Source organism: Tachypleus tridentatus, chromosome 13 (genome assembly GCF_004210375.1).
Source record: "Tachypleus tridentatus isolate NWPU-2018 chromosome 13, ASM421037v1, whole genome shotgun sequence".
Taxonomy (NCBI): domain Eukaryota; kingdom Metazoa; phylum Arthropoda; class Merostomata; order Xiphosura; family Limulidae; genus Tachypleus; species Tachypleus tridentatus.
In genome coordinates, this window is record NC_134837.1 from 42,135,725 (window position 1) to 42,153,054 (window position 17,330).

Sequence of the window (17,330 nt, forward strand, 5' to 3'; positions counted from 1 at the left end):
TTGTTGTATACTGCCCGAAAGACATGAATGACGTTTTGCCACTGACCCGTGTGTTTGTCAATTCTCGTTTGTTACAAAGCAAAGAATTTTACTTAAAACAACTGGGATACAAATTGTTGCAGGTATTTTTTTTTCAGATTGTCATGATGTCTCAACTTGTTGCACATTCTCTTATTTCTAATGCCATTAAGAACATTTTTGAAATTCTAAATCCCTAATCTGAACACCTCCTTATGATCGGAATGTATAAATATTTTACATAAGAAAGAATTGTTACATACCCTTCCTAAAAGCAATCAATGTTTGATGTTTATGAACTTAGTCTTAAGACAACAGACATCAGGGTCCACTTCAGGTAATTTTGCCACCCCTAGGTAAGAATATGAAATGTCATCCCCAGCAGAACCCTACAGCCTACATCAGTATCATCAATAAACATATACACACACACCACACGTGTACATGTTTATCAGTTATGTTATATATCACTTTATCAGACCTATCTGCATCTAACCCAAAATATTTAGATTTACAAGAACTAGATTTTTCTTGTCAATTTTTGTTCTTTTCTTACTGCAAGGTACTTTGTGAGGGTCTACTTTCTCCATTTTAATAGAAGCTTGTTTATGTTAAAGTTGGTTAACTTAGCACTTGTGTTTATGTTCATATTTTCAGAATCACTAATAGATGGCAAAGGATGTAGAACTAGCACAAGATAGTCAATTCTACCAAAAATAAAATGAAAGTTTTTTTTTTTGTGATTTTGCTACCTGTTTGAAACTGCCTATCTGCTAAAATCAGGCTTGATAAATAAACATAATGAAGAAGATGATTAAAAATACAAAGATATATTTTCCATAATAACACAAAAAGTTATTTCACACAAGTCCAAAAGCAAAAAAAACATAGGTTCAATGAGCTCATCAATTAGTAAAATTGAGTTTGTCAATTGAGCAAGTTTGAGCAAGAAATAATGTTAATATGATTTATTGCTCCTCCCCACAAACAGATGTTTCTAAGTATTTTTCTAAAGAAAAATACAAACAATGTTAGTAATAGTATACAAGTAAATGTTACCAAAGTAGTGTTCTCTGGTCACCAGTTTTCCACACAAGACAGATCATTTTATAAAGAATAAATTGCGAAGTAACAATGAATTTTACTAAAAAATGGTGTTTTAAGCTAAGAAATAAACAGACTGGGCACAATGTTAAATGAAACAATCTTTTTTTATGATGCAGTCTGAAATAAACACTATGTGCTTTCATATATACAGGAGAGTTACTTTCCTACTGGATCAGTAAATCAAACAACAGTTATTACCCTTCAAAATGTCTTTTCATTGACTGACTCATGTCTCAAACCAAGGAGGACTTGATGTGGGACTACTCTCACTAAAACTGGTGTTTTGTTCTGATTTTGGACACTGTATAAGATTTGGAACCATTTACACTATAGTAACATCAAGCCATGTATTGGAGATTTCATTAGTTAATGGAAGCTATGAAGCTTCAAGAAGAGAGCATAAAGGATCCAAATCTACCATGGATGATACTTATCCAAACTTACACATCAGCACAATCTGTCACAGATGTGTTGATGGAATGTAGACAGCATAGTTTAGAGCACTGAAAGATATCCACATAGTTATAAAAAATAATTTCAACAGCTAATATTTCTCAGTTATTTAAAGTGTTAGGAATGGTGAAGACATGCAGTTTACTTTGTCACTCAAGTGTGATGGTTTAAAAGAATGGGTAGTACAAATTATCATGCATATGCTTGCAAAGTTTGTTAATCCTAATCCAACCACACCAACTTATTGTGCATTATGATACCAAAGAAAGGTCTACAAAGCATATACTGAACATACTTAAGTTTGAGCAAGAAATAATGTTAATAAGATTTATTGCTCCTCCCCACAAACAGATGTTTCACAATGTCCCCAGGAATATATGAAGTGGTTAAGGTCTGCACAGGAAGGCCACCTACATTAGAAGTGGTATGGTAAGACAGTATACTCTAGTATACTCTAGTAGATTGGTCTGTTTATAAGACAGTGTTTGCAAGACATGTAAACATGTGGCACATGTCTTATAATGCTGAGTCCATTATCAATCAACAAACATCTTCTGTATGGCTTAGGTCAGAAGTGTGAAGCTGAGATCAATGAGTTAGAGAACAAGGACATCTCATGTCATGATGGCTCATCCAGAAAGGAAAAAAGAACTAAAAATACTTGTTTGGCTATTTACAATGAGTCAGATGAGAAAATGTTGGAGACAGAGATGAAAAACAGCTCTTGCAGTTGGCCGAGTAACTGCTGTCCTTACAATCAATGTAGATGTGGCTAGCTGATATTATAGAGCTTTTTGTAGGATAACTGACTAAAAGGAAGTGACAATCCTTCCCTTCTGAGCTATCAACTGATGTTTACAATGCAATGTATAAACTACATTTTCTAATTTTCACTTCTGCTTCCTCTGAGTACACGTTGAGATAAAGCGGTAACAGCATGATTATTTATCATGATTGAAGACACTTTTAGTTTAAAAGTCTTAGTTTAGCTGAATCCTGCCAGTGATTATTTCATATGACAGCCCATTACAGGACCACAGCTGCTATGATGTGGCTTTGAAAAGCACCTAAGAAGATTACCAAAGTAATTTGTACAGGAGCCTGAAACAGTTTGTTAGAAGTCACTAGAGAAAGTGATAAAATGTAATGGTAATATATGTATATGGCAATATATATGTATAAATAAATAGTATAGTCTAATACATGTGTAAGACCATTATATAAAGTAACTGAAATTCACTAGTTCAGATATAATGACAAAAGTAAATTTTGCATACCTAACATTTTATAATGGTTATGATAAACTTCAGTTCCACAGATTGAAATACTTTGAATATGCATATGTAGGTCTACTTCAAAATGCTGTTATAGTGCATGAAAATTTTACAGATTAGTAAATTTTCATGCATTATAACAGCATGATTCCCTCTAAAGGAAAATGTTTGTTTTTGTAATCATATAATATCCATTTTTCCAGAAAAGGTCATTTTCATATGTGCTTAAAAGATTGTCTCTTTTTATTATTATTTTGTGTGAATTGTATTTGAGGCTAATATATGATTGATTGTCAAAAGGTTTGTTGTATTTCTTATTCTGCAAATCTGTACCTATTATTTCAATGCTAAAAGTTGTTTTTGTGTGATTGTAACTTGATTCTTAATCTTAGAGTATTTTTGTAGTGTAAGCTTACAACTCATATTTTAATCCAAGAGTTCATCAATTTTATATGATGTATTACCATTTAATTATTATAATCATAGTTTCACTTTGAAAGGTATGATTAAGTATTGTGTAGCAACCTTAAATGGTGATGCATTATTGTTAAATGATAAAGAACTGAAATTGTGGGCACACTGAAAGACATAATTTGTAATTTAATTACCATAGTTAAAATTCTTTCTAATCATATGTAATTGCATTTTCTGAAGTTTTTCTTTTTATATTATACATACTGCTTAAGATTTTCTTCTCATTACTCTATTATTTTGCCGTATACAATGTTTTACATCATTAAAAGGCCGTTTTTCCAAATCATAGTTCTTTAAGGGTGATGTCATCCAGGTTACATGTAAATGTAATGCACTCCATCACAGCACAAGTGTGAAGTTACTTGGCTTTAGAGTTAATTGTCAGCTTGAGGACAATTCTGAAACAAAGGAGGAAGGGAAATGTGGTATTTAAGTATACTACAAATTTCATACCTTCTTATTTTAAAATAAATAAATTCACTTTTTTTTTTTCATTTATTCTAAATCTGTGCAGTTTTTTGCAAAACACATGGTCCAGAGGGTCTCTGTTAGATTCAGTTTAGTTGTCTTGTTCTTTTGATATTCTCTAGAGATAATACTTGTTCTGCCAATGAAAAGTAATTTTAAAAGCAGTCCTCCAATGATAGGCCAGATAATATTTTGAAGTTACAGCATTTATCGTATTAAATGAAAATGATCAACCACATGGGTAGTACTAGTTACTGTGTAAATCAGACCTTTATTGTTAACTAAAAAAAAACAAAAAAACGTTATACTCAAAATCTTGAGGAAGTTGGTTGAGGTAAAGACATTTTGATGGAAGGAAGCCAGTTAATTCTGGAGTCAAGTGAAAGATATTTTCCAAGAAAGCAAGTACATACCATGCATGTTTTTATTTTTATAATGAATAATTTTTATTTTATATTAAAGTGTCCAGTCTGTTTATTTCATTATCTTATTCCTTCATGATTTATCCTGCCAATCCTTCAGTTATAAAGCATAGCTTACCTAATGCTCATTTTGAAAATCAGTTTAACCTGAGAACACCACAATAACGAGATAAAAATAAAATTGTTCCAATTTAAAATGCACGATCACGATACCATGTAACAGGTTATATTACAATCATAGCTTGTGTTTTTTGTAAATCTATGAATCCCACTTTTAGTTACTAACACAAAAGAAAAAAGATGAAATAAACTTCAGACAAAAAAAAAAAAAAAGACCCCAAACTCAATTGCTTCCATGTAGTTTACGATTCTTTTTCATGAGAATAAGAGTAGTAAATTATTCAAAATCACTCAAGTTGGGATTTCTTTTTTGAAACTCACTGTGCTTTTTTTGTATAATTTTGTGCAATAACTCTTTTCACTCATTAGAACAAAACAGCAAAGTATACTTTCAATCCATATTAAGCTGTTTTACATAGCCAAAGCATGTTTAGTTCACAATAATAGAATAAATCATTCTTTAATGAGTAGAATTTTAACAAACACATACTAAAAGTTAAGCACATATTTGTATATGTTGCTGTTTCCAATACATTTGTAAAATAAAATAAGTAGCTAATGCTCATACTTGGTAGCAGTGTGCAAATTTTGTTATGCAACTACATATTTCAATAATCCACTTAAATAGCCAGTGTCTTCTAACATAATTAGATATAATACTCTGATACTCTGAAAAACAGTAAAAAGGTAGAAACACATATCACCTTGCATGTAATCCAATCTAAGTCTGAAACTTGATCAGCCATGATAATAATCTAGCCAAGTGTATGTTACAGAAAGCTTACCAATTCACTGTACACCACTTCCACTCGTCTTATAACACGGAATTGTTGTTGTAAAATATGTACTGCTTGGCAAAATGCCATCCCTATAAAATTACAAGAAAGAATTTAAATTTTAGATTGGAAATATAATATATGAGAAAAACTTAAGCACTATTGATTCATGTATGTAAGAAGTACACTGCATGTATCATCTAGCATCTGCAGCAAGCTTGGATCAACTTGCATTGACCAAACTGAAAATATTCAAGCTATACAGCACACTCGTACAAGTTTTATGTGCTGATCAGACAAATGTACAGTAAAGCACACCTTACACAGAAACTTTTTTTTTTTTTATCTGAGAGAAAAATGTCTTGTTTTTAAGTCATTTTTTGTACAATTCTTGATAAATTACCTGACCCTTAAATTATAAATAAAAATCAAAAATGGGTAAATTATAGAAAGTATTCATATTAATGAACATTCCTGTATAGAACTGTGATACAAGAAAGAACTTGTATGTGACCATACAAATACAGAACGAAATAACCACTGCAGAACTTTCAAAAACTATGATTACTCATTTCCATGTTATGGCTAAATAAAGAAAAACATTTAAATGTCAAAAAGAATTATTCACACAGTTCCATTAAGTTCTTATGTAACATACAGAACCTGATAATTCTACAATTGCTGCAATAGAACTTTAAAGAAAATGTTTTTCTCCACTTATAGAAGTAAAAAAAAGGCACAAATAATTATATTACAATACCAAATCCATTAAAGAATAGTCTATAATACAAAATTACTGTAAAATAAATTGTACAGAAAGTGTAAGCATTGAATGAACTGAAGTGTGATAATATTTAAAACTAAAAGATAAGATATGGTCATTTAAAGTGAAGTATTAAAAGATTCTCACAGCAAAACCTCTCTTGAAGACATTTCTCCAGTCCATTCATGTAAAACAAAGATTTCTTAAAGGTATTTTAAATGTGCTTTTAAGTGGTTCTAAACCTAACAAAAATGTTCTAATGGTATGTAAAACTTTACACAAGCCCACTGCACTTAACAATAAAACAAGCACAAACTCTATTTTGAGAAGATGCGTATAAACAGGTCATTTTTCTATATACTGCCTCTACAGACTTAACCAAAGAAAAAAACAACACACATGTATTCAAAGATTATAAATTTATCTGAATATTGGATCTCATAATAAAAATTTACTTTTTATGTCTTTATATATATCATAGCAACCCAACTTAATGTTTCATTTTCTAAGCACTTTTTGCAAATAATACAGTAAAAGATTTAGAGTAATTTTTAAGATTGGAAGCTGATAATTACTGAAATCTAATTATTAACTGGTTAGTAATATATCACTAATCTCCTTATTAGATGCTCATTTAGATTTCAGTGATTGCATAGGATATTACTCATAACAACCACTAACTGATTGTCAGAATCTTGCCATATGTATTTAATGGTTTAATAACACAAAATATTTTTATCCTTTGCTGGCATAAAAAGAAAAACAATTCCATTCCAAACAAACACTACCCCATTCATAACCTGAAGAACAGCAACAATGAACTAATAATAGCCTTTCACTTTTTTTTTTTTTTGCATATTACTGTTCTCTTAAGAGGCCATCTGTGTGATGTAAAATACTTTATTAATGCTACTATGTAAAAATATGTCTGCATACTTACACAATTAACCTAAGATTTTACTGACATGTTAAAGTTTTAAAAGTTTACTTGTATTAAAAAAAATGTATACTGAGTTGAAAAAGAAAAAGCAATAGGTAAGAGGTTCTAATTCCAAAAATTAGTAATGGAAATGCCAAGTATATAAAATAAAAAAATGTGAAATAAAGAAGAAAAAAAGATTGACCTTTTACTTCTCCCTTTAATGGACTCTAAATACTATCCTTATAAGAGGTCACAATACATTTTACCTTTAACTTATGATTATCAGTACCTCATAATGTCTCCTATTCAAAAGTACAATAATCCAGTTAGCACAGTTTTATGTCAAGTTAACTGAGTTGGTCAACCCTATTCTGAATATTTTAATCAGTTACCATACATAACATGATGTGAAAAAGAGATAATTCTGTGATTAGTCCAATAATCTTAGTTGTGACTGTTCTTAAATTCCTCATTAACAGAATGTTAAAAAACATCCTGAGCATTTTTAATTATTCTGTGTACATATAATATTCTTTAAGTTATACAAAATATTTTTTGTTCTACATAATTAACAGCTCCAATTGTTTGAAAATATTACTTGTAGATTACATCCTTTACACAGTACACCAGAAACAAGGTTTCTTTTAATCTGAATGTGAACAGTAAAAATAGATGAAAACAAAAACATTAATAACACTTGAGAAAACAATAAACTCTACAAACTAGAGAGTAATTCTATGACAGAGGGGTTTAATCACCACATATTAAATCTTTATAAAATCACACAACTTTCACTGCAGATGTAAAATATGTATAAATTCTACACACTAGATTAGATTATTTCTAGCAATAGATTGAATTAGTTTTTCATACCTGTAATTCAGTAATTAATTTTTCCTAACACAAATCACTATCACATACATAACTGTAAACATTTATTAAATAAGCAAGTTAAATATCATTACTATTGTGTTAAAACCCATTACTGTGTAGTTTTCTTTATAGAAAATATATCCCTTTTCAGCCTTCAGAACATGTATTACAGTATATCCTTAAAAACTGACTCACAAAATTCAGGTATTTATCACTTTTCAGATTTATCATGCACTAGAGAACATTTTCAAATGTCTCATACTGTTCTAAATGTCATCTTGTGATTCTTATAAGACATGTGGTTTAGGCTCATCTTGTGATTCTTATAAGACATGTGGTTTAGGCTCAAAAGAGTTTCATTATTAACCTGATGCCTATAACACTGTGATACAATGTTTTAAACTAAAGCCAGGAAGGAACATACATAGGAACCTTTATAAGTTCCTGTGTACTGTATTGATTTAATAGTATTTTCAATGCTTATCAGAAATCAACAAAAGACAAAGTAACCAAGTATAAAATTGAGGAGAACCTGAATACATTGTATTTATGCATGTTTAAAATTTTAAATATACCCAAGAATTCTTATTGCAACAAAACTGTATAATACATTAATCCAAAAGATCTTACACACATTAGCATACATCCAAAATAGTTGGCAATTTGAAAAATAACCTCAGTTTCTAAATAGTAAAGAAGCAAAAAACCTGTAGTAGACTAGATTTTCTGTTAAGAATGTAGCAATATTCTAAGCATTAGAAAAGTGTGAAGCACATAAAAACAATAACTGAGAGATAAACACAACTGAAACACTGGATGCAGATGTTGAAGTAAATAACATGGTAAAGTATATACTAAGGTCATACTGATAGTTTTTAAGCATATCATGAAATCCCAATTAACAACAACAAAGGCAAGCAATATAACAGGTTAAAGATCACATCAAAGGACACTACTAGCAAAAATACAGAAAACTGAAGTAGTCCAAGGTCAGTTTGTAGGATGTTTCAACATGTAACGTCAAATAAGGACAAACAAATCATTTCAAAATAGGTTTTCTCTGTATAACTGCAATTACCATAAATGTCATTGAATCATAAATGTTTAAAAGACAAGTACAACCCTGTTAAGACAACATGTATGGAACCAAACACTAATTACCTTCAATGAAATATACACGTATATATATTATCAATCACAATTTACACTCTCACAGGCAAAAGTAGCAAAAACATATACTTGAAAATTTAATAAACATGATACAAATAACTGAATAAATAAATAAAACTTAGAAGATGGAGTCAAATAATGTCCAATATAAATTAAATGAATATTATAGAAGTTATTTTTATATAAAACTGTACACAACACAATCATAAATGAAATATACATAATACCTGTAATAAATGAAACATCTATTTGTAAATTACAAATTATCTAATGACCAAGATTTATGATATTCACCACTATAAACATGTGTACAACTACTATTTCATTACACTAGACTCATTGCAAACATTAAGTAATGTACATGTTATGACAAACCTCAAATTGTTTTACAACTTTTATGGGATGATAGAATAATGCTGTGAACTGCAGCTAAGAAATATAATTGAAGAATAAAAGAATTCAGAACAACATAAAAATGAGCCATAAGTTTAAGCTGTCACTATTTAGTACAAAATGTCAAAAAACATTTATTTTTAAATTTCATAACCAAAATATCTCAGGAAAATTCAATTTTGTCATATTTTGTTTATGTAGAACTCTAGCATCCCTTTATATTTTCTTTCTTGGTTATTACTTAAGCAAATCATATTATACAAAACAGTGGAAATCTCACAAGAAGAATTAAATATACTTTACAATATATAGTAGTAGTAGTAGTACCATAGAAATGTGACCATTTCATATGGCCTATTGTCTAGATTTAACCTATGTCCAAGTCAATTGGACATTTAAACTATTTTTAAATTAAAAGCTTATCATCTTGTAATATATTTTACCCAAAAAAGGAACGATGAAAAAAGGTCAACATATGCAAATAGATTTGGTAAGACATTTATAATAATTTAAAAACAATCACAATAATGTTTAATCAATTCAGTTCATAGTTGCAAAAATTTTTTAAATCACATTTTGGTTTAAAATCTTAAAATGTTACTCTGCACTTTTCTTTGCTCATTACTCCATAATGTAGCATATTTATAATGACCAACTGCACACTGTATCAAATTGAATACACTTTTATGCAACACAATACATGTACAATAAATATCTGTACAGTTTTTATGTCAAAGTGTGTTCAATCAAAAGAACACAGGTCTGAATGTCACAATATTTAACCTGAGGAAAATGTATTCTTGCATGTCCAAGCCTTTAGTTTGTAAATGGCACCCCTTTATAATAAAACAGATAACATTAAACTATACAGTATATAATAATTTTATAATGTTTGTCACAGATGATGCTAGTGTGAAATATGACATTTTGTTGTACGATCTTGTCCTGTGACTTTTTTCGTCAGACATTTTCTTTGTGATCTTATCTCTTGTTGTATTAGGGCTGGACATGAACCGTGTAAAACATACAACTTAGTAACTTTACACACTTTAATAATGGTACACATTTTCTAAAGATTATATAACAAAAAAGTAAAAATACTGCTATAAATGTTTGTTTTTTAATATCAAATATGCATAACTTTGAATTATTCTATTTAATTTAAATTTCTGGACCTATTTGGACATTGGAGAGCAAAAGAGGTGTCATGTTATGCACTTACAATAGTATAAATTAAAAGATTCTTAAGCTATTTTCTAAGAGGACATTGGACTGAATGATCACTAAAATTTATTAATTAAAACTAATATTTGCAAACGTGTTTTTTTACAACCTAATGCTAGATAATCCAAAAATAGTACATCTCTAATTAGTGATCTCAACTGCACTGAAGATATATGAATATAATAAGTCCTTCAAAAAAGTTTTCCATGGCTGTTGTAATTAAAATATGGTCAGAGACAATAATTGATATTTTCCAGTGATTACACCAGTATAAAAATGAAAAAAAGCATTTCTGATATTTCTTCAAAAGTAAATGAAATACTACAACTTGAAGATTCTAATTCCAAATCTGGGATCATTTTGTTGTCACATCAGAGTTTCTCACAAAATCATTAACAAAAGTTCCTGGTTTTATGCACATGATGATAAACATAATAAAAGATGAAACATTTAGAAATGAATTAAAAAACTTAACTTCACATCTAAAGAACTTTATTTACTAAAATAAAATAACAGTAATACAATAAAAATCACAGAAAGAATATTTTCTTTGACTACATGAATTATCAAATTGGGGTAAATTTTCTCTTTTAGGAAGTCTTTTCAGTAATAAAAAAAATAAGTTATTGTTTTAGCAGGCAAGAAACAAGACTTTCTACTTCATAAAATGGGTTATACTTGAGCTTAAATATGGTTATTGGTCCAAATAATGATTGCCTAATTATGAAGAACAGTAATCTGTAATTTTATTGGGTAGGTAGGGACTAACAAATAGTTTTCAAACAGCAATTTACTTAGATACTGGTGTTATTAATAAACATGTAAATAAACTATATCATGTAATATCAAATTTTTATCATAAGAATAGCACAGAAATTAAGGCCAGTTGTTAGACCCTGATCTCTCCAATAATGTACACAATTTAAAGAAAGACAATCAATAAGGTATAGTGTGTGGTCAAACCTAGCAAAAAATGGCCAGAATTTTGATAATATTGCTTGGATGTCCTATCTGTTCAAATGGCAGAATATTAAAGTTGCTAAAGTGGGAAGATCGTTATTCTAAACACAAACAGTAAATTTTTGACTTAATTCACCAAATGAAATATTGTGTGTACATATATTTATTTTCCATTTCCTAACTTTATGCATTAAATAATTTGTTTACTCACTCACTGGGCTGCAAGATTTTTTATCATCAGTCTTAACCTTACGTATAATGAAACTTTAAGACACTAATTTGTTTTTTTTTTTTTATGGTATGAACAAAAAATCAGAAATTATTCCAAAATGTTTAATGGCTTAGAAGGCTAACAATCAAAATTCTGACTGTATTTTGAAAACCTAAAGCAAAAGTAAAAATGTGTACTTTCATTGGAACAACTGCAAACTTTGAAATTAAAACATTTACTGTAAATGTACATAACAAATATGTCATGAATATAGATGTTTGAAGTAAAAAAATCTGCTGGAATTTTTTAAACATATTCACATTTTTTTAATAGTCTTACAAGTTACAGGTATTTTTTAACAAACATTTGTTTTAAAATTACATATGAAGTGGGTAATTTGACTTATATCACTGAAAAAGTTTAAGAATTTGGTACAGTGTATAGTAATTAGTACTGAAATTTCAAACATTTTAAGCTACATTCTATGACAAATGTTGTAAATGTTTCCTAATGTTTGAATTTTACATCACACAAAAAGTGTTCTTAACAGTTATATGCTCAAACTTCAATTGTAAATACCTTTCAATTTCTTTTATGATTTAATCAGATTAATCAATTTATGTAGCAAACATAAAAATTGCCATCAAATCTATTTGAACAGAAACTAATCATACGAACACTGAGCAACGAGTCTGGAAAAGGTATATCTATATGTAGATACAACAACACATTGTCTTGCTTTAAATAATCCAGTAGCATAATATTCCTCAAGTATGTGGCTACAAGTATTGGTCTACTAATTTCTTTGTTTGAATGCTCAAGTAACAAAATTTTACAACTCTAAAATTACTAGTCCAGTTGGCTTCTGGCAAACTTAAACTAGAAGATAAATGTCTTTCACTTGAATACATGCCAATGTGCAGAGCATTACAGTTCAGAAGGATACATCAGTCAAGCAGAAAATAAAAAAATAAGTAAAATTACAGGAACTAAACCAGGGTGCTACCTCACCTCATGCAGTTTGTTGTTTTTTCTTGAACATAAAAAAAACTTAAAACTTATTAAAACAGTGTAAGTACTTTTTACCAATGAGAAAACTGTAAGGTGTTTTTTAACTATATCATAATTATGTTACTTAACATAGCTTTACTCAACTGGTTTTAGAATTGTTAAAAATGTAAGAAACTTACTCTGATGAATAATTAAAGTTACAGAACAGTATTAACCAGAGTTGAAGTTATTAATAACTTTCTCAGCAACAGTAAAGAAGATTGTATGATATGTCAACTACACTATATTCACTATATCAAATGCTAATGAGGCCTTTCACCTAAAACTAGAGCTTTTTAGACTGCCTAAGATGTAACAGAAACAGTAAGGGTTAAGATGCTATTTATATTAGGTAATTGCCTGACAAAACTGTTTTTTTGTTCTCAACTGTACAGTTACCAGCTAATCTGTTTTCCTAATAAGGGATGTAAAAATCATTCTAGTTGCTATAGATACACACAATCATTATTGCTATCTGGCAATGTAAATATTTTTACTCACTTCTCAAATAAATGTTGCACACAGTTTTCTACAAATGTCATTTTTTTTTACTTTATCCAAAAACTATATGTTAATATTTTAATTATCATTAAATATAGTTATAGATAATTTTGTACTTAATCACAAGTTATATGAATTTATGTTATTTGCCTAGCCATCCATGCTGTAGGTATGCATTATTCTTGTGATTATTTAGTGTAACTAATTCCCAATTACACACAGATGAAACTAATTTTACTACTACCTAACTATACTTTTATATATAATACATATTTTTTTTTTGTAATTATCTATAATAGGAGAGCATTATACCAGTATTCTTATTGGTTAACAAAGTAATAAAATAATTTCTCTATTAATAGTGCCTAAAAAACCTTTTTTTGATGCATTTAAGCCACAAAATAAGCATTACTTCTTCCAAATTCAGAACCTAAAATTCATACATTTCTATCTTAATAACTGATGTCACAGAAATGTTGGAAGGGGTAGTTGGCAGTAACTTACATACAAACACTAATAATTGATATTTGCTGCAAAATTTTAAAAAATCTCAGTTTAAGAAGCATACAACATTTTCTTTTACAAATATATATATATATATATATATATATACACACACACACAAACATGATATCTGGACACTTTAACCACATTATATTTGTCTATCTAACTATAGGTGTAAAAGAGACTTTATACTTTTATATTTCTAATTATTCACATTATTTTATGAAATAAAATGTATACATGTAGAGGCTTATATGTACTTTAATTGAATATTTCTAACATCTAGAAATTTCATTACTTTAGTTCAAGAAATCTTAATATTGATTAATTGATTATTTTTAGGTTGAACAACCTTGAAGTATTATGTAGCTAATAGCCCTGATGAGGGTAACTGTGTAGCCATAACTAGTTAGTGGTAACTAATAATATTTTACCTTTTAATTGTGCCAAAAAATGTCAAATTGTTTTTTTTACTCTTAATATAGTAGCACAATGTGCCTAAAAATATATTATAATCTTGAAGTAATCAAAAATATTAATGAAAAACCAATGGTTATACACACTGATTAACTGGATAATTGGATTAATCAAAAACATCAATTTTGATTAGGCAATTCCTTCTGTACCATTCATTGTTTTAATCATAATTTTGATTAACTAGTTATTTTGCATGTCATTAACTCAATCAAAGCTCATAATTGATTACATCAAGCTAATTTCTCACTTCTATTTTACTATTAAAGTTCAGAAAGTGGATTGCCATTAAAAACAATTCTTAACAGTCTTGTACCGAAATAAAATGAAACTATAGATAACGGTTTCTTGCTATATATTAAGTACATAAGTAACTTTCATCTTTTAAGAAAAATAGACTGCAGGTCATTAATATTGTACACACACACACACACACACACACACATTTGTAGCTGTATACAGTTGTGGCCATGTACTGTTTTTGAAATATTAAATATTCTTAAAAATTGTTTTTATAGCTGTCTGATCATTTTCATAACTCAAATATGATAGACACAATAAAAATGTTTGACAAGTCACCCATTGCTTCATGTATAGCATCAGTTGAGCTACAACAGTAGACTGCAACCCTTCAAACCATTCAAAATGAGACTCAATTTTAAATTTAAAAATTTAACTACTGTAAAGTTCTGTGTCCTTTACCAAATCAAATTATGCAACAAAAACAAACGTCAATGTCCAGGTGTGCAGTTTATCTTAACCTAAAGGTCTCACAGGTGAAGAAAATATAAAACAGTGTGACATGCAGAATGAACACTACGGTCAATTGTAATACAACAATAAAAAGTCTAGAAGATGTTCATTACTTCATTACACACACACACACACACACACTGACAGATGAGTTTCAATTATACACAGATATTCTAACATGTTTTACTGTTCAAGTACATCATAAAGATGAATATTAAATTCACCATACCTATAAACTAACTCAATACTGAAACCTGGATTTCTGGTCCTGTTCTTCAATTACAATTATTTGTTGTTATTACTTTGAATATAAATTATATACACGTATATGACTTCTTTTAACCCTAATTGATTAAACCTATTGTACATAATCTTTAATTATACAATAATTTGATCCCATATGTATTATTATGGGATAAGTTATGTGAAAACAAAGTTTCATATGCATGGATCTTATCTTCTATTACTCTTCAAGGTCACCTGACATGTTGGTAATGAATACAAATAGTAGAAGAGTAAATGACATAGAAATAGTCTCTCTCTTTCTCTCTCTCACTTGTAAATCATACTTTCTACAAATGTCTAAGATATTACACAAATTTTATCTATAAAAACATCATAATCTACTAAATCAAAATTAAACTTAACATCAACTTTAATGGTATGACTACAGTGTTACACTACACAAAATACAATAAGTAACCTCAATAAGCTTACAGATATTTCAAGAACACTTGCATTAGACACAAAGTAATTAGTTTGCTCCCTACAAACAAGCACTGACATGTAATTTTGATTATTAGTCTACTTACAAAATGTTGGTATATTCTGTACTCTGAAAAAATAATTTCAGTCTGAAATATCCTTTGTATGACACAAAAATGTTTTATGAACTTAAAAAATGTATCATTTTCTCTTTATATTCATTCTTACAAAACAAAATAGTTTGGAAATATTTAGTTAATACACAAGTGTTTCTAAACTGGTAAAGTAATGCATATATAATTAAGGATATAATTAACAAAAACATTGAAACCTTTTGCATTATAATCTACAGTTGGATACAGAGTCAGAAAAAACAACGTTAAAATAAACATCAGTAAAATCAGTTATTTTGAATATGATGTAAACAGTCTTGATGTAAGTGTAAATACCAAAAAAGACTATTGTTAACATTGAATTATCACTTTACGCTGAAAATTCATAAGATATGCAAAAGTAAACTTTTCTTATTAACTTTCTAGCATTATGAACCAGTGTATTTATTGTTTAAGTGCCCAAGCTGCATCATTTGATCAGTGAACACTAGCAAAATTTCCTATAAAGAGTTAATCTAACTCAAGTTGGATTAAGTCTTTTAATAAATGCATCTTACCATTATAATAAACACTATAAATTTATATATTATGCTTTCCTTTACTGGTGAAAAAGTTCAGACCTAAACTCGCTTGGTTATAATTTGATGTTACCAATAATAGGACTAATTCACTGAGCAATTTTAGAGTTTATACATATGTGTACATTTATGTTTATACAATGATTATGTAACCCTACACTTTTAATTATTCAATATTAGTAGTATTATTGTTATCATTGCACATTTATATATACAGATACTAGAATTAAGACTTTGTGCAATAGAGTAAGATGCAAACTTATAGCACTTGTTTTATTTTTGCATTTAATACACTATAAATACAAACAAAAATGAAAATATAGATGGTCAGCTCAAAGAGGTTTACTGGAATTTGTAGCTAGTCTTGTACTGATTGGAAAAAATTATAATATCTTAGTCTTAATACTTTAGACCACACTATACTATTATCTCTCTTTATATTAATAAAATTGATATAATTTAATTATAAGTAAAACCAAGTGATAACATTTGAACTATCATTACCAAGAATATTTGTACTTCCTTTATTAAGCACCTAACACTACAGTATTGGTTTATTAATCTACGTATCAACGAGCTTGCATAAGTAATTGCTAATTATATAAAAGCAAGTTTTTGTTTGCTTTTTATATATAAAAATAGTCAATTTTAAGTGTAAATCTCTCCCAAATTAATAGCAATGTTGTATTTACTCACAAACAACCTACTAAAACACTTGAAAAATAACTAAACTGTAAGCGTCAAATGTGCATTTGTATAAAATTACGTTATTATTAATCATTATCCACTCTTCTCATATTTTAAATCACTTTCATGTGTATAATATATCATATTATGGTAACCTTTTTCATGTCCTAAACCTGTTTACACATTTTTAAACGTGTAACTGCCAATTACGCTTTGTTTTTCTGCATCATGAATGATTCACGATTTTAAACAAGTCGATACAAGTGTCTAATGAATAAAATTAGATATAACAGATCTCAATGTAACCTTCTCACATGTAGAACAATTATTACCAGTC

At 28.6% G+C, this 17,330-nt stretch overlaps 1 protein-coding gene across 11 annotated transcripts in view; it reads right to left on the reverse strand.

Annotated features, from left to right (window-relative positions):
- Positions 1 to 17,330, reverse strand: part of LOC143239336 (phagosome assembly factor 1) — a 103,977-nt gene that overhangs the window by 24,884 nt on the left and 61,763 nt on the right. For 9 of the 11 annotated variants that reach the window (XM_076480322.1, XM_076480317.1, XM_076480318.1 and 6 more), the window contains one exon: positions 5,122 to 5,204. The exons of 1 other annotated variant lie outside the window; for it this stretch is intronic. In XM_076480322.1, coding sequence (XP_076336437.1) covers positions 5,122 to 5,202 — 81 coding nt within the window. In that variant the 5' untranslated portion in view covers positions 5,203 to 5,204. Of the gene's footprint in view, positions 1 to 281; positions 365 to 5,121; positions 5,205 to 17,330 lie in introns of those variants that run through there. One more of the 11 variants, XM_076480325.1, reaches the window with a different exon arrangement.